The 25,800-nt window shown below is 51.6% G+C and overlaps 11 protein-coding genes across 11 annotated transcripts; 6 read left to right on the top strand and 5 right to left on the bottom strand.

Moving 5' to 3' along the window:
* Positions 1-776: 776 nt before the first annotated feature.
* On the top strand, positions 777-1,283 carry AtWU_10080 (MFS general substrate transporter; the record flags this gene model as incomplete). The annotated part of the gene is made up of 2 exons (XM_035505185.1): positions 777-1,217; positions 1,278-1,283. The coding sequence occupies 2 exons, from the start codon at positions 777-779 to the stop codon at positions 1,281-1,283; spliced, it is 447 nt and encodes a 148-aa protein (XP_035361078.1).
* Positions 1,284-1,978: 695 nt separating this feature from the next.
* AtWU_10079 (putative MFS monocarboxylate transporter) lies at positions 1,979-3,357 on the top strand (the record flags this gene model as incomplete). Its single annotated transcript, XM_035505184.1, has 2 exons — positions 1,979-2,145; positions 2,202-3,357. The coding sequence occupies 2 exons, from the start codon at positions 1,979-1,981 to the stop codon at positions 3,355-3,357; spliced, it is 1,323 nt and encodes a 440-aa protein (XP_035361077.1).
* Positions 3,358-4,398: 1,041 nt separating this feature from the next.
* AtWU_10078 (pectate lyase family protein) lies at positions 4,399-5,570 on the bottom strand (the record flags this gene model as incomplete). The annotated part of the gene is made up of 5 exons (XM_035505183.1): positions 4,399-4,863; positions 4,919-5,004; positions 5,055-5,140; positions 5,190-5,416; positions 5,463-5,570. The coding sequence occupies 5 exons, from the start codon at positions 5,568-5,570 to the stop codon at positions 4,399-4,401; spliced, it is 972 nt and encodes a 323-aa protein (XP_035361076.1).
* Positions 5,571-7,358: 1,788 nt separating this feature from the next.
* Positions 7,359-8,710, top strand: AtWU_10077 (isopenicillin N synthase family dioxygenase; the record flags this gene model as incomplete). Its single annotated transcript, XM_035505182.1, has 5 exons — positions 7,359-7,496; positions 7,561-7,713; positions 7,785-8,267; positions 8,326-8,520; positions 8,600-8,710. The coding sequence occupies 5 exons, from the start codon at positions 7,359-7,361 to the stop codon at positions 8,708-8,710; spliced, it is 1,080 nt and encodes a 359-aa protein (XP_035361075.1).
* Positions 8,711-8,771: 61 nt separating this feature from the next.
* AtWU_10076 (putative aldehyde dehydrogenase) lies at positions 8,772-10,460 on the bottom strand (the record flags this gene model as incomplete). The annotated part of the gene is made up of 3 exons (XM_035505181.1): positions 8,772-9,068; positions 9,145-9,850; positions 9,907-10,460. 3 exons carry the CDS (start codon positions 10,458-10,460, stop codon positions 8,772-8,774), a joined length of 1,557 nt encoding a protein of 518 aa, XP_035361074.1.
* Positions 10,461-11,191: 731 nt separating this feature from the next.
* On the top strand, positions 11,192-12,150 carry AtWU_10075 (major facilitator superfamily protein; the record flags this gene model as incomplete). Its single annotated transcript, XM_035505180.1, has 2 exons — positions 11,192-11,359; positions 11,425-12,150. 2 exons carry the CDS (start codon positions 11,192-11,194, stop codon positions 12,148-12,150), a joined length of 894 nt encoding a protein of 297 aa, XP_035361073.1.
* Positions 12,151-12,247: 97 nt separating this feature from the next.
* On the bottom strand, positions 12,248-13,137 carry AtWU_10074 (YoaK family protein; the record flags this gene model as incomplete). Its single annotated transcript, XM_035505179.1, has 2 exons — positions 12,248-12,867; positions 13,008-13,137. 2 exons carry the CDS (start codon positions 13,135-13,137, stop codon positions 12,248-12,250), a joined length of 750 nt encoding a protein of 249 aa, XP_035361072.1.
* Positions 13,138-15,971: 2,834 nt separating this feature from the next.
* Positions 15,972-17,234, top strand: oahA (isocitrate lyase/PEP mutase family protein; the record flags this gene model as incomplete). Its single annotated transcript, XM_035505178.1, has 3 exons — positions 15,972-16,226; positions 16,332-16,479; positions 16,612-17,234. 3 exons carry the CDS (start codon positions 15,972-15,974, stop codon positions 17,232-17,234), a joined length of 1,026 nt encoding a protein of 341 aa, XP_035361071.1.
* A 1,476-nt stretch (positions 17,235-18,710) lies between these two features.
* Positions 18,711-19,100, bottom strand: AtWU_10072 (nuclear transport factor 2 family protein; the record flags this gene model as incomplete). Its single annotated transcript, XM_035505177.1, has 1 exon — positions 18,711-19,100. One exon carries the CDS (start codon positions 19,098-19,100, stop codon positions 18,711-18,713), a length of 390 nt encoding a protein of 129 aa, XP_035361070.1.
* Positions 19,101-22,728: 3,628 nt separating this feature from the next.
* AtWU_10071 (purine-nucleoside phosphorylase) lies at positions 22,729-24,024 on the top strand (the record flags this gene model as incomplete). Its single annotated transcript, XM_035505176.1, has 2 exons — positions 22,729-22,881; positions 22,954-24,024. The coding sequence occupies 2 exons, from the start codon at positions 22,729-22,731 to the stop codon at positions 24,022-24,024; spliced, it is 1,224 nt and encodes a 407-aa protein (XP_035361069.1).
* Positions 24,025-24,201: 177 nt separating this feature from the next.
* AtWU_10070 (SGNH/GDSL hydrolase family protein) lies at positions 24,202-25,750 on the bottom strand (the record flags this gene model as incomplete). The annotated part of the gene is made up of 4 exons (XM_035505175.1): positions 24,202-24,781; positions 24,853-24,963; positions 25,059-25,495; positions 25,565-25,750. The coding sequence occupies 4 exons, from the start codon at positions 25,748-25,750 to the stop codon at positions 24,202-24,204; spliced, it is 1,314 nt and encodes a 437-aa protein (XP_035361068.1).
* Between the last annotated feature and the right edge of the window lie 50 nt (positions 25,751-25,800).

Genomic DNA, 25,800 nt, shown 5'->3' with positions numbered 1-25,800 from the left:
TCGCCACTTATAGATTATTCAGCCATACTAGCATTTCAATGTAACTAATTAGTATGTTACAATATGCTGGGCCTGGCTAAGCATTCTGGTATTCAGATGCTGCCTAGTCGGATGACGCGTCGCGATCTTTGCTAAGGCTCTAAGTACTGCGGATGTGGGTACTAGGAGCCTCCATCATGGCCTAATCTATGAGCTTGTACACTGGCTGGTCGGCGATAGCTCCTGTTGGAGTTAGTGTATAATGGGCGAGAAGCCCGCAGGATGTGCGCGAGAAAGATATTGTAGTTCAATATCCAGCGCGATGAAAGTTGACTAGAGTTGCCGGTCATCGACTCGCCCACTAGTGGACGCTGCTCCCATTGCGGTAGAGGTTCGTTACTGGCCTCTCCTTAGCTTCTACGCCAGTAGTTCAAGTAAGCATGCGCCCACTCGAATATACCTTGAGTGAGTCATCTAGATATGACAGTTGGCCCGTTTTCGTACCAACTGTGGGTGGGGCCATGCAAACCTCCGCTCTCGAAACATGTCATCGCTACCAGCCTCGAGACCTAACGAACAACAATTGGGCAAGTCTGTAGAGTATTTATATCTCCGCATGCTCATATCAGTATATTATGGTATCTTACAGTGAATACTTGCTTCATGTGTCGGGCCAAGAATTTTTAGCATGCTGCATTCCCCTTTAGCACTCTTGTAAAGGTCATCGAAGGGTATTAGGACCGGCCTAGTTTCTGACTTATTTTCGCACCACTATCAATTCACATTCGCCGCCAACCATGCGAATTCAACACTGTCTATCTCTCATAGCTGCATTGGTGCAATTCACTGCAGCTGCCAACATCACGATTCTCGGGCCCGGGGACCTTCACCAAGACGTCGCAGATTCCTTTCTTTTCTGCCTCAATGCAACTGGCATTTATTACCGGCTGTATATAGACACAGGAATTACGATTGTGCTTCCGCCCAACAATCGCGGTATTGATACAGGTGAAGACGATGAGTTCCTATTGCAGTGCATGATGATGGCCTGTGATACAATGAGTATTGCGGCGGAGGGCATGAACGAGGATAATGCAGACCATATGAATAGTGTTTATGCCTCCTTGGTGACGTACGACTGGCTCGTCGAGCAAGGTGCTCGGGGTTTGCGTGCGATCGGTACGAGGCCGGCCCTGACCCTGGAGGATATTGCTGGGCGCGATGGGGGTGGGAATGAGGTGAGTTTGGCGAAAAGAAATTGTTTTGTATTGTGACCTTGCACTGAAAGATGAATGCAGGAATGAGTCTTCCATGTCATTCACCATAATAGCGTCAAGGGAGAATCACCCTGATTCGGACCGATTAATTCGAACCTTATTGAGATGATCTCGGTTAGTTCGATCACGCCCGCCTCCGTATGCAGCATATTGAAGCCAGAATATTGAGACTCTAATAGCTGGATGGATATGCACACAGTTTGGCAACAATTCGCTATTATTTCTGATGTCATTATGCTATATATCTTTTGTTGTGACACGCATTTCTCTCACATGGCTGGCTAGATGCGATATGCCGTTTTTGGTTGAGCGACTAGTGTCTCGACATTAGTATTAGATCTCTGAATCTCGCAATGTCTATGTAATTCGCATTGTTCAATCCATCTCCTCCGCTGGTTAGCAACTACGGCCATTAGAGTATTATCACGGGATTCGACGTATATAAGCCAGAATATAGTCAACCCTATCTTGCCGGCGACCCCCGGCAAAGGGCTTTGCCACTCCAGGGACTGGGAGGCCAAGGGTTCCCCGATCTCGCCTCCAACTCCACATTTGCCGTTGCGGGGAACCGAAAGTTGGGGTAGGAACCAGTCTGCCATCTAACCGAGCTTATGCCCGAAATTTTTGGTCATTTGTGAATTCTGACAAGTATCCCTTTCACGTCTCATCCCCTCCTTGTAGACTACATGCACAGAATAGAATAGATATAGATAACGACGGACATGGGCACACAGAATGAGGGGCTAGACGCCCCAGACGAAATGTCCAACGAGCATAACGAACATCAACCCCCAGCCGAGGCTAGTCCAGAGAGGCAACCAGTGCCCGACGGAGGGCTAGAAGGCTGGCTCAGCGTACTCGCGGGTTTCTGCGTCTTCGTCAACTCTTGGTACGTACCTACATCCCCATCACCAGTCACGCCCAAGCAGTCCTAACCTCCAGCAGGGGCCTCATCAGCTGCTATGGCGCATTCCAAGAATTCTACCAAACGGTTCTCCTCCCGAACGAATCACCCTCCACGATCTCCTGGATCGGCAGTATCCAAGCCACCCTGATCGTGATGGTCGGCATGGTGACCGGCCCTCTAGTCGATGCAGGATACCTCCGGCCTCTGATCCTCACCGGATCCTTCCTAGTCGTGTTCGGGATGATGATGCTCAGCCTAGCAACGGAATACTACCAAGTTCTCCTCGCGCAGGGCTTCTGCGTCGGCATTGGCGGCGGCATCACCTACATCCCCGCGATGGTCGTTATCTCCTCGCACTTTACAACCAAACGGCCCATAGCCATCGGCTGCGCCTCTATCGGCTCCAGCGTCGGCAGCGTCATCTTCCCCATTCTCTTCCGCCAAGTCCAACCCATCATCAACTTCGCCTGGAGCGTCCGCTGCATCGCATTCATCAATCTGTTCCTCGCCCTCATCACCTGCGCTATCCTCTGCCGTCGACCTGGCAAGAAAACCCGCACTAGAAGCCTCATCGAACTCAAAGCCCTGACTCATCTCCCCTTTATGCTCCTCTCCCTCTCCATGACATGTGTCATGCTCGCTTACTACGTACCCATCTTCTACATCGCCACTTACGCCCGCTCCGCCCTCAGCACCGCAACCAGCCTCTCATTCTACCTCGTCTCCATCACAAACGGCGCCTCCGCCTTCGGCCGCACGGTACCCTACCTCCTCGCCTCAGGAGGCACCCACATCAAACCCATCTTCATCCTAATAGCCTTCGTCGCAGCAGCAGCAGTAGCCATGTTCACCTGGATCGCGACAACAAAAACAGCCGGATTCATCGTTTGGGCATGTTACTGGGGTTTCGTGAGCGGGGTGCTAGTCACAGCGCCGACGTCCATCGTCGCTCACAAGGCATTCTGTCCCGATAGTGACTTCCTCGGGACGAGAATGGGCATGATGTGGGGGATTAGTTCGTTCGGGTCGTTAGTGGGCACGCCCGTTGCAGGAGCGTTAGTGAATTTAGAAACGGCGGACTTTGTTCGTGCGCAAGTGTTTGCGGGTTGTTTGATGGTTGGGGCGGTCGTGTTGCAGGTTTGGCCGGTTGTTTGTGTGGTTAGGGTGGATAAGGGGGTGGGGAAGGTGCAATAGCATAGACGCTTGTGTTAGAGCTTTGGATGCAATGGTGAATCATAGAGATAATTCAAATATGACCTGTAGAACAATATTCCTCTCCTCTATCTTTATCGGAGTTCACTGGTCGTGGATCTATACTTATCCGGTGCTATCTATCGGATTTTTGTATCCTTGTCCATGCATATGCATTTAATTTCAGCGCTGCATTGCTGTCCAACAGCACGATCACATCATCAGTCGACTAGATTTTGATATTATTGTGGCGTATGTCTGATCTTTGTTCCCTATCAGGATACTAATCTCGCTCTTGGTCTTTTTAAGCCAACCACCATCCTAGTACCGCCAGCACATGCACATGCAAATGCAGGCATCAAGACCAAACCACCCCGAAAGCACAATTCCGAGGCATCAACCCTATCCAATCGATAAGTTTCCCGAGGATTGCGAAATCAAGCTTTCAGAAAACTGGTTTCCGAATGCTGTCTCCACCACAGCTTACTATATTATTGCTTTTTATTGCAGTGATAGTAGTGGTAGGGATGTAGCAGGGGAAGATATCATGGTTCAGGGCACTAGTTGAGTGAGGCCCGGGGTCTCCCACTCGGCAGCGTTGGTTGTTACGTGATAGACGGGCCGCTATTAATGGGTAAGTGAGTAGACGTGATGTCTGTGTCTACTGTCTACCGCAAACTGAATCAGGAATACTCCACGGATTAAGCTGGTTGGGTGAGTGGGTCTGGACAGGCCGGTTGTGTGGAATGTGGAGTACTAGTCTAAATGGAGTGAGGCCGAGGATTTGCCGATATGCTCACTCACTTGCTTTATGCTGTGCATGTATGTTATGCAAGTTGTGAGTTATGTGCACTGGCTTACACTACGTACGATTGTTGCCTCAATTAAATTCAATTCAAGCAATAACTATATACCGACCCTAGAGTACTTCACAAGCTAGGGCCTAAATAGCTGTCCTGCAGGTACCAAGATAAAAGAAAGAGTGACAAAGGTATAGTCAACCTCACCCTACTGCGATAAGATCCCAAACGTATCGCAGCACGCTTAGAAAGTAAGAGTCTGACCGGCAGTGCCGACGACAGCAGCCTTGACATTGGCGGAGCCAAGAAGGGTGTAGTCGTAAGGCATGGAAGTCAGGGTGCCCTCCTCGGCATCGCTCGTGGCATCACCGAAGTCGTTGTCGTTGGAGACGGCGTAGCCATCATCGGTTGAGTAGAGGGCCTTCTTGGAGTCGACGAACTGGTTGGACTCGACGAGCAGCTGGGCGCCGTCACGAGTGTTGATGCCGTCGCTCACGTCAAGGTAGTAGCTGTTGTAGATGTGGCCGGTACCGAAGCGGAAAGAGGGACCGCGGGAGTTGATGTTGTACCAGTAGTTGTTGGCATAGGTGACGGTCAGGTGGCCGCTGTCCTCGTCCTCGTTGCTGTCGGAGTGGCCGACCAGGGAGGCCTTCCAGTGGTCGTGGATGAAGGTGTTGGAGACGGTGACGTAGTCGGATCCGTGGGTGATCTGGTTGTTTATTAGTGAAATGGTTTGGGTATTAGTGTGATTGTGGGTTGTGTACATCAATCAGACCGTCGTAGTAGTCCTTGTCGTGGTCACGGTCGGATGAGACATCGCAGTGGTCGATCCAGACGTTGTTGGAGTACTCTGCTTGAATTAGTATATCATAAGGTGTATAATGTGTGGATGTCACGTACGGACACCAATGGCATCGCCGTTGTCAGCAAGGACCTTGGTGACTCCGAGGTTGCGGATGATAACGTTCTCCTTTTCCTTGACGAGACTATTGCACGTCAGTCTGGTTCAACACTTCATTGTGGGGATGTGCTTACACTCCGAATCCCTCGAGGATGGCGTTGGCATCCTTGCCAATGATGGAGGTGTTGCTGCCGATCTTGACCTGGTCGGCGGTCTCCTTGATGGTGCCGTCAACGTAGACGACCTTGGCGTCATCACCGGAGACAGCAGAGGTGAAGGCAGCGTAGGACGAGACGGTAGTGGTAGTACCGCCGGCACCACCGGTGGTGCCGCCGTTCATGCTAGCATAGCCGAACGCAGCCTGCAAAGGTCAATTTCTGTGACGTTCTTCAAATGAGGGTACATACGTCGCTGACGGTTGCGCGCTTGGCATGGGTATAAGTGGCAGTAGGGGCAGCCAGGACCTGTCCAGACAGGAGGCCGGCAGCGGCAACAATCCACTTGAAGTTGGTCATTGTGATTAGGAGAGAGAAAAGAATGGAAAGGTAGTTGGGGATGAGAGAAGGAAAGACGATGTGAGAGGCTTGATTTGGGTTATCGTTCAGGGTCTACCTGTTCCTTTTATATGGATGGGTCGACGGCATTGGGAGCTCTAAGACAGAATGAAATCACTTCAAGCATCAGGACTGTCTCCAGGCTTGGCTGGATACATTCATAGGTGGACTTCAGCATAGCAACCGTGACGAGGTGAAGCTGCAGGTTCTTTGGATGCGACTGCCAAGATGCCGGTCAAGCCCCGTACGGATGAAGCTGGTCGCACCACTCGCATGGCAGGGAGGGAGCATCGTGAGGAAAGACGTTGTCAAGAGGTGGATATTATGCTGGGAGCTGAATTCCACCAACGGCACTTGGCGTTTCAGCGATGTTGCCAAGAGAGCTAAAGTCTGGGTCCATCGTGGCTGTGCGGTGGAACTGTCCGTGCCATTCACGACTAGTGTCCGCTCAGGAACACCGGCTGCGATGCTTGGCGCGTCTGGACATGCCCCCCGGAAGATTCTTAGTGGTGTACGAGTCATTTTGTGGGAGCCGAAGGAGCAGAATAACTTGGCAAAACTAATCAATCAGGGGTTATCCTCCACAGTGGCACGGCTCCGTGGAGTGCCGGTCATATGTTCAGCATTGATCAAGCTCCCTTAACGCAGCAAAGCTACTATCATCGTAAACGTTAGAATCGTACCTTGCCATGGATTGAACAATAGATGCAAGCCATGCTAAAGTGTCTTTTGGCGCGGATTAGAGGATACTGCTTCCGCGGATCATGACCACGTTCAACAATAATCTGCCAACCCCGGGAACATCAAGCCACGGTTCAGCAGAAACAAGAAGGCCAAGCACCGGTCGTTCTCGGCAATAGAGTGCGTCCACTTCCACCTTCGGATGGCTCCGTTTCATCCGTTCCTTTGCTGCCCCTTTGGCCACGATTTAAGCGCCGTCTTCAGGTGATTGATGGCAGGAGAGCTCAGTTCTTGGCTGTTCTTGAGTGATCCTGATTCTCCACCTATGGTAAATATGTGAAGCAGCTAATATATCATGTGCATGGTCTAGGTGTGTCGATTGGAGGTCGTCTTAATTAGTTGACAGTTCGTCGGCAGTGCCGGAGGCGACGAAGGTATGCAGGGTTATGATCCAGTCTCTTTCGGTACTTGACATCACGGCGGTTTGAAGACGCTTGCTGAATTCTTCCACCTCTAGTCTGGATGCAATATATGCGATGCGGTCATTTCGCATGATAGCCGAAGTGGCAAAGTACAGTAGTGCTTCTGATAGATTGCGGGTGTGGAGGGCACACCGCTAGAATAGTAGTGTCAGGATGAGGGCATTACCGAGATTAAGCCGGGGTACTGAGATCGATGCCGTCTCTTCAACTATCCTATTTTCCTTTAGCTTTTTTCCAGCTTTCCTAGTGAGTAGCTACTCGTTCTGTCAGCTAAGTCTGAGCTGTAAGCTATCTTGACCAATAAACAGTATTCCATACAATCCAACTCACTTGCAAAGTCAACCCAGATTTCCCCCTCTAGAAGAAAATGAGAAAACGAAAACCAACAGCATCATCAGCATCATCTGCCTTCATCCTCTTCACATTCTCTGTGATATAGCCATGTCTACAGTCAGTGAGATCACGCCATCTGCATCGGCAGTAGACCATCACCTTATTACTCAGCGCCAACAATGACATCCGTCCATTTCCCCTCACTTCCCCTCACCACTTCATCACCAACATCGCCATCTCCATCTCCATCACAATGTCGAACTTTACCTCCGTTCCCTTCATCGACTTTCAGCGTCTTCAAGATCCAGAAACCAAAGCAGAGACCCTGGCCCAGCTCCGCGACGCCATCTTCCTCGTAGGCTTCCTGTATCTCACGAACCACGGACTGGAAGTAAGCCGCAGCCAACCACCACCAGCGCCCATATTCCACAATATACTAAAGACATCCACTACAGTCCCTCACCAAACGCGCCCACGCCGCCCTCCCAACCCTCTTTTCCCTCCCAACCGAAACGAAAGAACAAACGAACATGATCAACTCGCCCTCTTTCCTGGGCTACACGCGTCTCGGGGCCGAAACCACCGCACTCAAAACCGACATGCGAGAAGTATTTCCCCTTCCTCCCTTGTTCCTATCCCACTCACAACACATACCCTAACATACCACCCACGCAACTAGCAATTCGACTTCGGCACCCCCAACCTTCCCCCCTCCAACACTCAAACAGCACCAGTCTGGTCCCGCCTCGAAGGCCAAAACCAGTACCCTACACCAGCCACTCAATCCCTTGTAGAAGAATACATTACCTCTTTCATCCCATTAAGCAACACCTTCCTCCAATACGTTGCCGAATCCCTCTCTCTCCCGCCAACAACCTTCGACACGTACAGAGGAACCATGGACAGACTCAAATTCATCAAGTACCCGCCTCAATCCTCAGGGGAAGACAAATCCCAAGGCGTAGGGCCACATAAAGACTCAACCGGTCTATTTACCTTCCTATCACAAGATACGACAGGCGGATTACAAGTCCTTAATAAACGCGGCGACTGGATCGATGTTCCCCGGCTGGAAGATGAGGGGGCACTAGTGGTAAATATTCAGCAGGGGTTTGAGGCTATCACGGGGGGTGTTTGTAGTGCGACGGTTCATAGGGTTGTTGTAAGTGCCATGTTTTTCGTTTTCTCTGGGAAGTAGTACTGAAGTGGATGGGATGCAGGCACCCAAGAATACAACGCGATACAGTATCCCGTTCTTCATGGGGATACGGATGGACTTGACATTGTCAAATTTGCGTGATTCGGCGAGACATATTGTTGAGAAGGTTCCTGTGGGGCAGTGGTCTGATGAGGATGAGATGAAGAGAAGGGCCGAGGATGTGCCGAGTGAGTTTCTTTCGGACAGGTTCGATTGTGTATGTTCCTCCTCCATCATCATTGCTACGATATCGCTATGTAGAGGCATCTATTGATAAATGTCGATTTTGGGTCTAGTTCGGCGAAGCCTACCTCCGCAATCGAATCATCAGTCACCCTGACGTCGGGAAGAAATGGTATCAGGAGCTGTATGAGCGGTACTCGAATGATCCTTTTTATTTGCATTGACCGTTTCTTTTATATATATTATTGTCTTTATTATGAATTTGACCACACCACACTATGTAAGTTAAAGCTTCGCTGCCGCTGGAGGCAGAATGTTATACTTAACCGCCTTGACTGTTGTCCATCCCTCCAATGCCTCTTCTCCCATGTCCCGTCCAAATCCACTCTCTTTGACTCCTCCGAACGGCATATTCGACGCTAGCATCGCCCATGCGTTCACAGTGACCTGTCCGGACTCGATACCTGCAGTGACGCGATGCGCGCGGTTCACGTCGTTAGTGAAGACGGCGGCGCTGAGTCCGTGCGCGGTGTCGTTGGCCAACTTGATGGCCTCTTCTTCGGTGTCGAAGGGGGCGATGCACTGTTCTTGTTAGCCCCCATCCACCTCAATCACAACAGAGGTAGAAAGTAAAAGAAAAGGGGAGGAAAGAACGTACAGCAACCGGTCCGAAAATCTCCTCCCTCATCATTCTCTCTCCTTGCCCCACATCCGCAAACGCCGTATTCTGGACGAAATACCCCTTCTCCCCAATCCTCTCTCCACCAAACAACACCCTCACTCCTCTCTTCTTCCCCTCCTCCACATACCCCAAGATCTTCTGCAACTGCGCCGCACTGGACACTGGCCCCTTCGTCGTCTTCTCATCTAATGCATCCCCGATCACGGGCTTATCCTCCTTAGATAACCGTGCGTACTCTTCCAGAAACTTCTCGTAAATCTCCCGCTGGACATAGATTCTCGACCCCGCCGCACAGATCTGTCCGTTATTCGCGGTGATCCCGATACGCGTCCACAGCAGAGCATTGGCTAGATCGCAGTCGGAGAATACGATCGAGGGGCCTTTACCCCCCAGCTCTAGCGAAACTTTCTTCAGGTTGCTGGATGCCGAGGCGCGCAGGATGGCGCGCCCGGCGACAGTGGATCCCGTGAAGGAGAGTTTGCGGATAGCTGGGTGCGTGGAGAGAGCGTTGCCGGCTTTGGCACCGTCGCCGGGGAGGATAGATACTGTGCCGGCGGGGAAGCCTGCTTCGCGGATGAGGAGGGCGAGTTTTAGGGCAGACAGGGGGGTTAGTTCGGAGGGTTTGATGATGAGGCAGTTTCCCACTGTTAGGGCGGGGGCGAGTTTCCAGATTGTGATCATTCTGTGGAAGTACGATGTTAGTTGGTTGGTGGGTTAGGGTATCGGGGAGGGGCATACAGAGGCGCATTCCAGGGGACAATGGCGGCGCAAACACCTAGTGGCTCGCGGAAAGTATACCCCACTCCACCGTCAGGGAGATGCAACGTCTTGCCGTCGATCTTGTCGGCCCAGCCGGCGTAGTAGCGGAGGGTGGAAATGGCTTGGGGCATGGTCATGGCCTTGCTGTCTGTGTAGAGCATCCCACCTTCCAAAGCTTCAAGGGATGCGAAATCCTCCGCGTCGCGCTCTATCAGATCGGCGAGTTTGTGCAGGAGGGCGCCGCGGAGGGCGCCCGGAGTGGCTTTCCATGCGGGGAGGGCTTGTGTGGCGCAATGCACGGCGCGGTCAATGTCCGCTGGGCTGGCGGAGGAGACGGTTGCGAGTGGGGTGCCGGTGGAGGGGTTCTCGATGGTCAGGGTCTCGTTGGTGGAGGCCGGGGTGAACTCATTGTTGATGAAGAGGGTGGTCGGGACTGTGCTGTTAGGAGAGAGGGTTCTAGACAGGGTGAGGTGGGAGAGTATAGTACCTTGGATTTGGCGGCCTTTGGCGCCAGTAAGGGTGACGGTAGCCATTTTGTATTTTGATTTGCTTTTTGTATAGCTCTTTCGGGGAAAAAGCAATGTATGCAGCTGTGACTAACTATAAGTATACCCGAATTGAATTCCGGAGAGTTCCGTCCCCCGGAACTATTCCGAGACGTGATGCGGGGAATTTACAAGAAAGGCAAGTGACAGGTTGATCGGAATGATAGTCCTTCAGTAGTCATTTTGTTCGGTAAGAGAAGGGTCCGACTGCCGCGGAATCATAGAGCAGTGGTGAAGTCTGTCTGCCGAGTGGCTGATACGGTGGCACCCACGCAGTAGCTTACCCTATAAGGCTTATCACTGCCGAACTGGGGGGTGTCGCAGGATGACTCGTATTGCAGACCATTATTGGTGGGTCAGCTCGTGAACCAGCTTCCATCAGCCTGACTCCCCGTGCAGACATATCAGCCATGGCTTTGATCTTGCACATGGCGACAGTCCGTCTGTCCTTCCCATCTTCTGGTGTCCATGTAACATGCTTCGTCCGACAATGAGGATAATAAACTAGTTGTAGCTACTGCTGCAGAGACAGGGATCTATCTTGGTGCCTAGATGCTGCATGAAGAATGGGTACCGTGTGCCGTCCGATATATATAGTTCGGCTTGATGCCTATTACACTGCCACCATGACAGGCTGCTACGATTTCTACAGTAGTACCTCTAGTAGCTGGAATGACATTGTCTATAAAGTTAGTCTATATCCAATTAAAGTCACCATCATGTACTACTACCTAGTACTCCTACGACTCCTCACTCTCATCCCCCTCACCACCAGCTACACCGTCGATCAACTCTGGACCCTCACCACCCACTTCTGGGACAACTTCCTCTACCCAGCCAACACCGCGCATATCAACCCCAACGACACCTCCATCTTCTCCGACAATGTACTTACTTCCCTCACATCCCATACCCTCACATCCCCTTCCATAATCATCCTAAGTAACTGCAGGTCCAAGGCCGCGTCGACGTCACCCGCACCTTCACCGACCGCGACCTCAACAACGAATATATCTTCGGTCTCTTCTCTCAACCCACTCATCCCAGCATCTTCGGTGTCCCCATTGCCTACAACATCACCCAATTCGCAGCGACACAGAACACAGTGGCCTCCACCGTCGTCCTAACCTTCAACATTAGCACCTTCGACCTGATCATCCCGGGGGTAATTACCGCCTGGTTCGAATTCAATTCCGCCGGTCAGATTACCCAGTACGACGCCGTCTTCCGATGGCTGGAATGGCTATTCGTGCAGATTCTGCAAGCTGCGGGGCGCAAGTTTCACACGACTAACGAAACAGAGATTCGCGAAAAGGTGGCGGATCTATTCGCCCGGACAATCTGTCGCACTGAAGAAGAGTATTGTCTAGGCAGAAATCGGCATTATGCGTCTATGCAGGACTGCTATGTGTTTCTGACGCAGAAGATTCGCTTTGGGCAGCCATACGAGATGGGGAGGAATACGTTGCTGTGTCGGGAGGTACATGATAGTATGGTCAGGTTAAACCCGGATGTGCATTGTGCGCATATCGGCCCTTCTGGCGGAGATTATTGTGTGGATGATCAAAGCTACGAGGTGGTCTTGGAGAGATATTTTCGGACTTCGTGGGTGCCGGATAATTTGGCCCCGATGAATGTATGGGTATGGCAGAATGGAAGTGAAAGCAGAACGGTCTAAGTTGAAGTGATGGCTAACGAAGCAGAACAAGAAGTGAAAATGTCAAGACGGGGAAAAAGAAAAAGAAGAAGAAGAAAAAAAAGAGCTATCTATTAACTTATTTGACGTGCCAGAAGGACAAAGCAACGGACATGAAGAACTTGAGACCGGCGATAATCCACAGGGCAGCCCAGATGTTGCCCGTGGCTTTGCTGATCCATCCACCGGCGATGGCACCAACCAAGGTCAAAATGAAGGCGATGACACGACGGTCGCGCTTCTCATTGCGCAGCAGGAATAGCTTGGGATCCATCATCAGATCACAGAGCAGACTGGTGATCACCACGGTCGGCACCTCGTTGTAGCCCAACACACGACTGGCGACGGTCTGGCCCGCGGACTGCATACTGAGCAAAACGATGACGGCCTCTTGGCTCCAGTGGGTGACGAACGTGGTAGAGTGGGCGTCGGCTAGGTCACCGGCGATGACATGGCTCTGAGAGAGAGCCGCAGCGATGATGACGAGTACGACCTGCAGCAGAAAACAGGCGACCAGAGTGCCGCGCCGTTTGGGGCCGAGAAAGTTGTTGATGCGGGAGAAGATGAAGCTGCCGATCGCATAACAGCCGATGGCCGTCAAGGATCGCGCCCAGTCGTACGGTCGGCTATCCTGCTGCGAGGCACCCAACCCCACGAAAATGGTGTTTCCTGTTTGCATGGAAACGAAAGTATTGTAGGCTGTGGGGGAGAGTGTAAGTATGGTTCCATTATTATGAATTATGGGGAATTATGGAGATTGATGGAGATTGATGGGGTAGAGACAAGAAAGGTGTGGAGGAAAGGGATAAGAGAGTGTGGAGAGAGAGAGAGTGACTCACCATTGTACATGGTGCTGTCCAGCAAACCCGAACAGAAACAACAGGCCAGCAACAACAAATCCGCATATTTGACATTGATCTCAGCCCTAACATAGCTAACCATTGGGCTAGCACCTTTACTGTCCTCCATGGTTGCAATGGCTGAAATTTAGGCTGCTGCACTGATGGGTTGGAGGGAAAGAAACAGAGCAAGACAGGGCCCAAGCAGAGATGCAGAAACAACAGCAGCAGCAGGAGCAGAAAAAGGAATATGAAAGTATCTTTCTTTCTTACTCTCTCTGTCTGCCAGTCGTCTCTCAATAAGCACGCTCGGAGCAGGAAAGAAGCGGGAAAAGGCAGGCTGACAGACGCGTGGAAATTGAAGAGCTTGCCAGCTTTAAGACAACCGCAACCGTGGGCCCGCGTGGGCCGCAGACCCTCAGAGCAAAACCTTCACAAACCTTTTTTTTTCTTTTTCGTTCCAAGATTCCAAGACCAGGCCGCTATCCCTTTCTCCTAAAATCCCCCCAAATTTCTACCGATCGCCCAGAGTGGCCAAGCCGGGCGAATCCGGAGCCGCTGTCGGGCTTGGGCTGATTCCCTACAGCACTAGACTCGACCTAACTCAACTAACAACTGGACCGAGAACTCTAGTGCTATCGAAGTGACGAGCTAGCCTCTCTATCCGCCGTCTCTGGAGTCTCTAGCCAAGTCAGCCACGACTATCATTGCCTGTCTTTTCTTTTCCCTCTCGGACTATGCTGGTCGTCCAGTCTACCCCCTCTCTTTCTCGTCATTATTCACCCAATCTAAAGTAACTAATCAGACTGCTTACTACCCTTGAACCTCCCAAACTGGATCTCCTCTCCGCCAATCGGCTGACTTGCGCCTCACCACACAGACACTCACTCACTCAACACTCTCTCTGTCTCCCTTACCCTTGTTCTTCTTCTTACTCTCTCCCACTCCCCCTATACTCCTCCCGGTTTAGTCCGGCCCTACCTATCTATCGATTAATCCTCTTCCAATCTGCAGCTCCAATAGTCGTGGCGGTTTATTTTTCCTCACTGCATCCGATCTGCTAGGCAGGGGACTTGTCGGACTGCTTGCTGTGTCGGACCCGCGTCGTCAGTTTCACCATGCGGCACCACCCAGCCGGGTCCGAAATGTTCCTCAGCTCTCCTCTTCCCTTTCCTCTTCTGTACTCATGGGTTACACACCGGGGTCCTAATCACCGCACTGACCGGAGAGTAAATACATTCTAGGCCATGAGCACATTTCTAGGCAACTTGCGGAGTGACCATGACCCTTTCATGACCAAGGAAGGAAAAAAAGAGTACATCCACTACCTAAGAAATCACTAGACGTGCGCAAGAGCCAACCGCGCAGCCAGATTCATCACTCAGTCCCCAGCAAAACCGGGGCTGGACTCGAGACTATCGCCTCCAGTATTAATTTTCTGTCCCCCCAGGTTGCCAAGATACTTGGCTCTGCAGCATGCAGCAACAGAGACGCACTTAATGTCGGCGATGAGAGTCCGCACTGCAGCTGCTGCCCTGGTCCATCTGGTCCATCTGGGTCCTGGTTTCTCCATCGGCTTCTCCGTCGGCTGGTCAGCCATGCACTATTGCCTATCTCATCATCACTAACCTCCATCACCCCCTCTCTCACCTCATCTGCGATAAGTCCCGGGAGCCAATGCGCTCCGGTTTCTCCGCCATTCAGCAGGCGTGCTAGAACCCGCCCTGCCGCCGGCAATCCTCAACAGTGACTCCGTGGGTGGGATGCCGTTTAACTTCCGGCGCATCAGCCGAGCCCTGGCAGTCTATCGGTGCAGATCTGCCTCCTCGGCCAAGCGCCAATCAAGCCCGATTCATCCCATTTCTCGCCCAGCTGGCGAACTCCGGAGGTTGATTGCTCGCTGGCTTTCAGTTGGCCACCAAACTTACTCTCCCTCCCCCTCCATCCCTCCTCTGCCAATGCGACTTGGCTAGGCTACTGTCTTTTTCAGCTGGGTGAAGAACAACGGGCCCCGTGCGTGATGAGCAAAAGCGTCTGACATGCAGCAACTGCAGTATACTGGAGCCCGCGGCTACCGAGGAACTCGTGCTCGTGTGCCACCGCATCGATTTGAATCGATGCGTCTTGTCCATGCACTGTCGGCGTGGCCTAAAGTACGGGCCAAATCTATCTGACTTCATCTCACTCAACACCCCCTCCTTCATTCTCCCCTGACCTGACCAAATCCGGAAATCACCTAGTCAATCAATCCTGCCATCACCGGCGCGCGTAATCTGAAACTACGCGCGGAGTATGTCTCTTAACTCCCCTCGCGGTGGCGGTCCAGCCAGCCCCATCCTTTACTGGATCTGGCGATTTACTGGTCATTAGCCTACGTACGGGGTAAAGAGGGGACGGGAAAACAAAAATGCGAATAATATAACAATAGTAATATGAAATTAATAAAAAAGAAAAAGAGGAGGGGGAGCTTATCTAGGCCCCTGCTGCATTGCATTCGGACATTTTTCGACTTGTCACAGGCACAAATCATAGTCCGCCGATGGCGTCGATTGACCATTTTATTTTCTTTTCTCGGCGCTGGGATGGTGGCCAAGAAAATTGAATGGCAATGGTTCGTTCACCGGAGTAGGGTGTACGTGCATTTGTGTGGATTGACGATGATTCTCGGCCAAGGGCTTGCGTTGCAATCCACCAGGAGGGGAATGTTGCAGACAGAAAGAAAAGAGGTATTGGGAAAAAAACAATTCTCAAAATGATCTTCTCAGGTAATGAATATTGGTTGCTGGCGGGATGATCTTCTCCCGACACGTCTATATAAACTGGTCACCTTCTGGCTCTTCCTTTGGTTTCTCTCCATCCTCATCAAGCCTCTTTTCTCTCCTATCTTCAACTCTCCACTTTCCAAGGGATAAAAACTCTCCTTGTTCCCACCTATATATACCTTGTGGTTTTTCTCCCCTCGCAATGAAAGTTGATACCCCCGATTCTGCTTCCACCATCAGCATGACCAACACTATCACCATCACCGTTGAGCAGGACGGTATCTATGAGATCAACGGTGCCCGTCAAGAGCCCGTGGTCAACTTGAACATGGTCACTGGTGCTAGCAAGCTGCGCAAGCAGCTTCGCGAGTCCGATGAGTTGATCGTATGCCCTGGTGTCTACGACGGTCTGTCCGCCCGCATTGCCATCAACATGGGCTTCAAGGGCATGTACATGGTATGTCCATCCTAACTACTTCCATTCCCTTCTTCCCCACAATCAATCAACACACACTTCTCCGCTTCCGACAAACAAAGATCATACTAACGGAAGGGTTTTTAGACCGGCGCCGGCACTACCGCGTCTAGACTGGGTATGGCCGATCTGGGTCTAGCCCACATCTACGACATGAAGACCAACGCGGAGATGATCGCGAACCTGGACCCCTACGGTCCTCCCCTGATCGCTGACATGGACACTGGCTACGGAGGTGAGCAAAATCCCCATAATCCCCTAAACTTCCACCCTCCGCCAAGAAAAAATGATCTACCCGCTCCCAAAAGCAGAACGGCAATATAAGACCCAGTTTCCCCACTAACCACCAAAAACAAAAACAATACAGGCCCCCTAATGGTCGCTCGTTCCGTTCAACAATACATCCAAGCCGGTGTTGCGGGTTTCCACATCGAAGACCAGATTCAAAACAAGCGATGCGGTCACTTGGCAGGCAAGCGCGTCGTCAGCATGGAAGAATACCTGACTCGTCTCCGCGCCGCCAAGCTCACCAAGGACCGCCTCCGCAGCGACATCGTGCTGATTGCCCGCACTGATGCCCTCCAGCAGCACGGCTACGACGAGTGCATTCGTCGCCTTAAGGCCGCCCGCGATCTTGGCGCCGATGTTGGTCTCCTTGAGGGCTTCACCAGCAAGGAGATGGCGAGGCGGTGTGTGCAGGACCTTGCGCCTTGGCCGCTTCTGCTTAACATGGTGGAGAACGGGGCTGGGCCGGTTATTTCCGTTGATGAGGCTAAGGAGATGGGCTTCCGTATCATGATCTTCTCGTTCGCTTGCATTACCCCGGCCTACATGGGCATTACCGCTGCTCTGGAGAGGCTGAAGAAGGATGGTGTCGTTGGGTTGCCGGAGGGCATGGGGCCGAAGAAGTTGTTCGAGGTTTGTGGGTTGATGGATTCGGTGAGGGTTGATACTGAGGCTGGTGGTGATGGGTTTGCTAATGGTGTTTAAATTTCTTTTTTCTTCTATTTTTTTTTCCTTTTGATTTTTTACAAATTCCCTTGTTTTGTTCGTTTACTATATCTGGTTTTGTTCGATTTCCCTTCTGGTATCTAATTTTGTGAGAAAGAGAAAGTGTTGTTGTTGGATTACATTGGATGGGATGGATGTGATGGAAATTATTTTCGGGATCAAAGTGCAAGGAAAGGAAGAAAGAAAGGGGGCTGTGTTGTTTATTGAATTTTCCAAAGTGGGGAAACCGATATTTATTTCCTACTATACATATCGCAGCTTGCGTGGTACATATACTATTATATACTACATTACCAAGAAGGGAAATGGAAATTGAGTGGTTAGATTTTCACTTACTTGACAGGTAATATGTTCTTGACCGATAGAGTAACCCGCTACTTTCTTACTGTACTCCATCTGACCTAATCAATCATAATGTAATTAGTTAAGAGTATAATGTAATATAATATAATTTGGTTGCCTTATGCTTACTTCGTTACTCCTCACGTCAGATCAGATCTTAAGTAGTATTTGGTACGTGGTGTGTTTCACTCTACAAACCTTAATAGATTTAACAATTGTATTCTCAGTGAGCAAAGCAGCATAAGAAGGGAAGCATTCTAGACCCTGACAGAACACATGCTGATCGACAGATCCTTACCAAAGATGGTAAGTGGTCTCAGGAATCTTATTCCAGTAGTAGTAGTAGTAGTAGTAGTAGTAAGCAAGAATAAGAAAGCAAAAGAATGATTAACCATCTAACTAACTACTAAGTAGCTAACTAGCTGGGTAGCTACTGCATGCATGAACACGGAGTCGCCGTGCAGTGCAAAAAAATTGGTGCGTGCTCAGCTGCAATCTGCACACTGCCACCCTCGCCCTACAGAAGAAAACATGCTGCTAAGCTCCACTCTTGCTGTTACCGCGATGAAACTAGGGCCAATAATGATGCAGTTACTATTGGTCCCACTGGGGTGGGTTGGGTAGCCTTATGGTTGTGAACACTGTCGATCTTAGTGTATTTTTTTTTCTTCTTCTGGTTCTATTTTGTTTTGTTGAGTTGTCTTATGCTGTGTTGTGGTTGCTTTTCTTTGGGTAACGAGGGAATGAAGTACTATCGTATGATAATGGGAACTATGTTATGTTGTGTTATGCTATTGATGGGTGGATGATGATGATCTGCGTGGAAAATAATGTCAGAGTCTTGTCTGATTCGAACTCCGTCGTCCGTCTGATGTCAGCCAGCCACATTCACACATCCACGCAATCACAATCAATACAAAGGGATATTCAACCCCTGAATGGAAACGCAGGGTCCAACGAAAAAAATCAATAAAATAATGTAACAAGGAAAAGAATATTCATCAGCAGACTGCATCAAAACAAATCATGATTCGTTCATTTCATCCATCCCCTACTGTCACTGCCACTTCTCATATCGCCCCCTGCATCTGAATCCCAATGGATCTCATCTCATCACATTAATGTCTCCTGATGCACCACAATCCGCCACTCTCCATCACTCCCCTGGCTCCATGTCGTCGACCCGGTGCCCCGGTATGTCTCTTCTCCGCGGCGCGCATTGATTTTGTATGTTACTGACCCGGCCATCAGGTCGATGACGATCACGCGCACCTCCTGCAGTTCGTACTCGTCGAAGTGATGGAAGGGTGGCTTCAGCGCCTCGCTAATTGACGGCTTCGAATGCAGGTGCAGAACCTCGCGCTGCGGGAAAAGTAGGTTGGCTTCTTCGTTACACATCTTCTTGATTTCGGGCCCCGGGTCAGCAGAGGTGAGCGCCGTCCAGAGACGACGCTCCTTGCCGATAAGGTCTTCGCGGATGCGTTCGTGGATGGAGCCGACCATTTTCGGTGATTCCGAGCTGAGCTGGTGTTGTTTCTTTGGATCTGACTTTGTGGTTCCTGATTAGACTTTCGTGGGTGGCTACTGAGGGATTAGTTATGGATATCTAGCTGATAGCGGTTGTCATGTAAGCTCACCTGAGTGAGCCGGTCGGGGGTATTTCGTCTAAGGGATATCCTAACGGGTGGCACAACAAATCGGCGATGCAGGGTCCAGGATGCGACGCGATGCGATGCAATGCCAGCAGAAGAAAGGGGAAGATAGAAAGATAAAAAGGAAAGAGTATAACAACTAACAAGTTGGAGGGAGACGGGCGGGTGACGTCACGGTCCAACCCCACGTGGATGACGTCGTTTCCCGATGACATCGGCCAGTTGACTCTCATCCTCCCTTTCCCCCCTCCCCCCAATGCTCTATCCCTACGTCTGGCCTGATTATTCTCTTTAGGAATAAGGTCATGGACACAGCAGATGCGGACTCATTTCCCGCGATCGGCAGGCGCACGGGAGCATCTCGCATCTGACGATGACGCGGCTTTCTCTGCTGCATCTGACTCCTCTGGTGCAGCTGCTGCCCATCGCTGCATTTCCCATTTAGAGAGGACCCTTTGTCCACTTGCGGAGGTACTGCAGTTGGGCCTCGCGTCCAGCGTAATCTTCAGCGGTGGAATGTGATCGCGTGGAGCGGCTCTTTCATGCCATCCTCTCACGGACAAGAACGATCGGTGTGACGAAGTCATCAAAGCTGACGTTGACCTGTTACGCGGATTTCCTGTCAACTCACACGGTGACACGCCCCAGCTGGGGTATATAACCCCTTTGTGTCTTAGAGCTGTTCAGGAATGAAGAAAATTGTCCGAATAAGAGGACGCCTGCGGCTCTGCCTGATGACCATGGCATCCCCTCTCACACCCGGGATCATCATCGCTCAATAACGTTCCGACCGTCTCTCGGCTGCCCGACAATATTCCAGCTGCTCCATGGATCAACCCGTGACCTGCCACTCCGCTCCGAGGTCGTACGAGGCCGTTGAGGTCTGCTGCCGCCAAGCATCTGACATTGCTTTGGATCGGCCAAGGCAGCCACGGCAAGGGAGGCCAATGTATTTGTAGCAGCAGTGCAGCATCTCCACCAAGGCCGTTACTGGTGGAGGAGATCGTCGGAGATCTGACCGCGCAATGTGAGATCCCCTGCCGTCCACGTCAGCGTGGCTTCGCGTCGGACCTGTATGGAGGAAGGGGGATGGAGTCCGGTGAGGAATAACCTCCACTCGACCGGAATTGTCTAAGACAGCACTCATCACACCCTTGCCATGTGGAGCGAACCCGGCGAGTCAGTTTCGAAAACTGAGTTTGGGGCCAGCTTTAACTTCAATAAACTCGCAGCGATCGGTGGGATCCCTAGAAGATCCTCCGTCTTCTAGAATCCGTGAGCTGCCGGTGGAACCATCTCTGTCGGAGTGATGGATCAAACGATTGGACCCCGAGAGTTACCAAAATGGCATCACGGTCGCAAGTTGGCAAGGGATGATGCATTCCTGTTCGAGTCCGCGGATGGTCGGCGTGTTTCGATCACGTGATAATATACCAACACTCTGTAGGCTTCGTGACAGACGCCAACTGGCTGACAGTTGGATTCCAGAATGCTCGGCTGGATTGCTTATTTCATTGGGTGGTGATCAGCATATGTTCGGAATATTCACCCGAGTGGCATGATAGGAAAGGAATGGAATGAAAATCGACCAACGAGAAGCCTCGTTTGGGGAAACCACGGGGGTATTGGCGATGATTGGATCAATGAAGCCCAGAAATTCCCCAAGGCCGACAAATCCGTTGTAAGTATTCTTTAGTAGGCCCTGGAGACTGACATTCCTCTTGCAATTGAGGTACAATATGAATTGACTGTCATGTCAAGGGATGTGACTGTTCTTATTTTATCATCGAAGATGCTTGGAGTCTCTGCCCCGCGATCCAACTACTTTCAAGTATGGGAGGCCTCGCATGAGAATCCGAGCGGGAATGTAGTAGTCCGCGGACATGACATTGCGACCAGGAAGGAGCGAAATGTTCATGGCCGCGGCAACAAGTAATTACCAACGCGGGATGCCATTCTGAACGTAGCTCACTGGCATTTCGTCTCCCACCATAGTAATCTACGATGTCCACATATTGATAGTACAGGTTACAAGTGACATTCATGATATTTTGTCGGAATGGTGATTAGCATTGTGTGGCTCCATGTAGTTATTCGAATGGAAATGAACGACTGTTTAATTAAATCGAAGGAGATGCCACGAACTAAACGACAGAGTAATATGGCCCTCTGAAGTGTAGGTGTGTACTGGATTAGGAGTTGAATCATACGAAGTGCATAGTTTTCCTAGATTGAAGTTGCTAGTACCCTACCGGAGATCTCCTATCTATACCTGTACTGTCCAAGATATATATTTCTACGGGATACTCCTACTAGCACCACTACCAATGGCGATAGTACTACTGCCAAGGGATAAGATAACGTGCAAATAATGCAGATTGACACCCGGCTATAATCTCTTCCTCATTAGTAACTCATCCATCTAATCAGTACGCCCTACGGGGTCTGAATGCAACGAGGTGGAGAGTGCCGTGGTGGTGATCGGAAAGTTCTTCAGCTGGGCGCAGCCCCGCACGTGCCCTGCCTCGTGCCCTCATCATCCTTCCATTGCAGCCCTAACACCTTCACAACTCTCTTCATCGGGATCTGAACCTCAGCTATTTATGTACTATATAAATTCAGCTACGGCTGAGGCCACGCACGATGTCACCATATCTGTATAGGGATTTGGATCAATCGCCTAGGTGCAGCAATGGAAGCATCGGGAAGCACGATGAAGAGGAGAAATCCGGTGGAATCCCTCCACTCCGGCACTAGTGGCGCCGTTGATAGGCCGGTGAGCGATAAGGCAATCTAAGTTAATTAAATTGCGCGATATTGGTGGTGCGATGGTTATCGGCGGGCTCCCCGCTTATCTCTCTGCTATCTTTCCCATGTTTTGCCTTTTGGGTTGTTGTTTTGTTCCTGCGTTAGTTCTTGGCTCCGTCCCGTGGTGCCACGGGGAATATCCTCTCGTGTTGTGGGAACAACTTTCAGGAACAGGAAATGATGGCATCTATGTCCTGTATGCTGTACCTTAGTCTACCGATGATCTCTGTATCCATTGACAGCTAGAAGAAAAATGGAAAACGCCCGCGGCAAACTCAGCTACTCAATCGCGTCCCATTCTTCAGCTGGGTGGAGAACAGCACTAACTAAGTAACCCCAACTAAATGCACCGCAGCAACCGGCTCGGTTCGTACGGAATGGATTGCCGATCATTGGCTTTCTGGCAGGCACCAATGCTACCCTCTCCGCTCTCAATGCAAATCCTTCCTAATCAGCCCGTCTCCCTGGCAGAGTTTTTCAACAATGTGGGCATTTAGCACGCGACGGTGGGTCGACTAAACCACCCAATGGCCAAATCCCGATAGCTACGCCGTTGATACCCAGAACAGAAAGACCTCAATCGCAAGCTATAAAGCTGGTCTCCCCAACTTCGCTTTCACCATCCAGCCATTGCAGCCAAAAAAGTGCACTCCACCACCATCGCACACACCATGCAGCTCCTTCAATCCGTTTCCACGGGCCTGCTGCTCGCCAGCAGCTGCCTGTCCTCCCTTGCTGCGGCTCGCTCCGTCCCCGCGGCCAAGAACATCGCCGCGCGCCAGTCCACCGACAAGATCGCTCCCAAGGTCTTCATTGTCTCCATGGTAGCCCACCCTCATCTATCACCCTAACCCAACCCCACCATGAGTGCTGCCATATACTAACAAACCACCCAGTTCGAACCCGAAGCCGCCATCTGGTGGGGTATCCCCGAGTTCAACGTGCTGGAGCACAACATTACCATCCCGGGAGCTTCTCCCCTCTTCCCGGACGTGCACTGCACAGCCGACCACAACATCTGCCAGCTGGTCACCGGTGAAGCCGAGATCAACGCGGCCGTGACCGTCTCCTCCATCATCTTCAACCCCACATTCGACCTGACCAACACCTACTTCCTGATCGCCGGTATCGCCGGTGTCAACCCCGAGCAGGCCACCATCTGCGGTGTGACTCTGGCCCGCTACGCCGTCCAAGTCGCTCTGCAGTACGAGATCGACATCCGTGAAATGCCCGCCAACGCCACCACCGGCTACTTCCCCCAGGGCGCCTACTACCCCTGGCAATACCCCGGCAGCATCTACGGCACCGAGGTCTTCGAAGTCAACGACAACCTTCGCCAGATCGCCGCCGCTTTCGCCAGCAAGGCCACCCTCGCTGATTCCGACGCCGCCAAGGCTTACCGCGCTAACTACAACACCTCCGACGGCATCTACGCTGCCGGTGCCTCCGCCCCCTCCGTCGTCCAGTGCGATGTCGCTACCAGCGACGTCTACTACTCCGGTAACATCCTCGGCGATACCTTCGCCAACACTACTAAGGTCCTGACCAACGGTACCGGTACCTACTGCGCCTCCGCCCAGGAGGACAACGCCACCCTCGAGGCCATGGTCCGTGCTGCTAAGGCTAAGCTCGTCGACTTCTCTCGTATCATCGTCATGCGTACCGCCTCGGACTTCGACCGCCCCTACCCTGGCGAGTCGGCCCGCGAGAACCTCCTCTACGCTTCTACTGGTGCCTACGAGCCCTCTGTCCAGAACATCTACAACGCCGGTGTCAAGATCATCGAGGGTATCATTAGCCAGTGGAACTCCACTTTCGCTGCCGGTATCACCCCCAGCAACTACATCGGTGATATCTTCGGTACCCTCGGTGGATCCCCAGACTTTGGTCCCTACGCTGATGCCGCTGAGGCTGGTGTCTCCCTCAAGCGCAGTGTGCCCCGTCGTCGCAGCCTGCGGGGATACTAAACCATCTCTTTTAGAGAGAAGGAAGATCTTGTATGAGTATGATGCAAAATGAGCATGAGTATGTGAACGAACTTAATTAATATCTAGCTAGCTGGTTAGTTAGTAGTAGCTGAATCAGTCAGTCAATTGACATAATAAAACAACTATTCTATCTACCACCCTCTCTACCCTGTTAACCTAGCCCAATAACTCCACAGGAAAAGCCCTAGCCATTGCCTCATACCCCCTCGGATTCAAATGCAAATGATCCCCACTATCAAACTCCGCCTTCAACAAATCAGGCCTCGCATCCCTCCTAGCCACCCGGTCAAAATCAACCACCCCATCAAACACCCCGGACTCCCGTATCCACCCATTCACCCTCTGTCTCGTCCTCTCTCGTTCCGGATCCGAGTACGGCTGCACGACGGACGAATTCGCCGGTGTCCCGAACGGCGTGATCGTCGCTCCGATCACCTTTATCCCTGCTGCATGCAGTCTCGTGACGATTTGTTTATAGGACATGATGATTCTATCGCCTACTATTTGCTGCGCGGTGGGGGAGGTAGATGCTGTGCCGATGTCGTTGACGCCTTCGAAGACGATCGTGTGCGTTATGTGGGAGTGTGCGAGCACGTCGCGGTCGATGCGCGAGAGGGTGTTTGGGCCGAGGGAGTCGTGGAGGAGTCGGTTGCCGCCGGCGGCTTGGTTGAGGAGGGAGAGGGTTGTTGTTGGTGAGTGGAGGGTGTGAAGGTATGGGAGGAGGAGGTCGGGCCAGCTGTGCATTGTACAGATATCCTGCGTCAGTCATTTGATATATTGCTGGAGGTAAAGAAGAAGTAAGGATACCGATTATTCTCATTCGTATCGCTCCCTCGTCCGTCTGTTATGCTGTCGCCGAGGATTGCGCACCCGTGGTACGTATCTGGGAGGAAGGCTTCGATGGTGGAGATGAAGTACCTTTTCCCTCATTTCTATCCATTAGTATAATTTGTCCGACTGAAACGGTGTGATATAGATGCATAATGAACTGAAGAGAAAGGGGATGGATATACCAATGCTCCACCCCCACCACATCCCCGCCAACGACCTCATTCACACCAACTAAATCCCCAAACCCCATCCACGACGTCGTCCGACTCCCCGGGTGAGATGTAATATCCGTCCCGTTCTGCCCGTTCTCCAGGTACAAGTCTACTGTTAGTGTCGTACCCGCTTGTTTCGGGAGGGTTATCGGGTCTGAGACGATGAGGCTACCGACTGGGACGAGGATCGAGGTGTCTCCGTCGAAGGATAACGGGGTTGTGGTACCCGGGATGATGGATGCGCTGCCAAGGGTGTTGTTGGCTGGGACGGAGATGGCCACGGAGGTGATGGGGAGGTCGGTACTTCCGAAGGCGTTGGAGAGACGGAGACGAATGGTTTGGGCTGGTTGGGTGAGGCGGAGGGTTTGGCGGAGGGTTGTGTTGGGGAAAATGGAGGGTGTGGAGTTCTACTTTGAATAAGTATTGGGGTTCGGTTAGTGATGTATACAAGAAGGGGCGGGGGCGGGGGAACGTACAAATGGGGCTGGGGGGAGGTTGGCTGGTTCGGTGAGTTGGGGCATCGTGGTCCAGATGTCGACCCAGTGGGATTGGGATTGGGAATCTGACTGGGAGGAGGGAAGGGGGGTGGATAGAATGGGTAGGGCTAGGGAGAGGAGGATCGCGAGGTAGAGGGGGAAGTTATGATTATTGTGACGGGCCATGGTTGTATTGGTGGCACTCAATTGAAGTGATATTCTCAATAATTCACCTT

This window comes from Aspergillus tubingensis (genome assembly GCF_013340325.1).
Source record: "Aspergillus tubingensis WU-2223L DNA, scaffold_12, whole genome shotgun sequence".
Classification (NCBI taxonomy): domain Eukaryota; kingdom Fungi; phylum Ascomycota; class Eurotiomycetes; order Eurotiales; family Aspergillaceae; genus Aspergillus; species Aspergillus tubingensis.
This window is presented reverse-complemented; position numbering and strand designations above follow the sequence as displayed.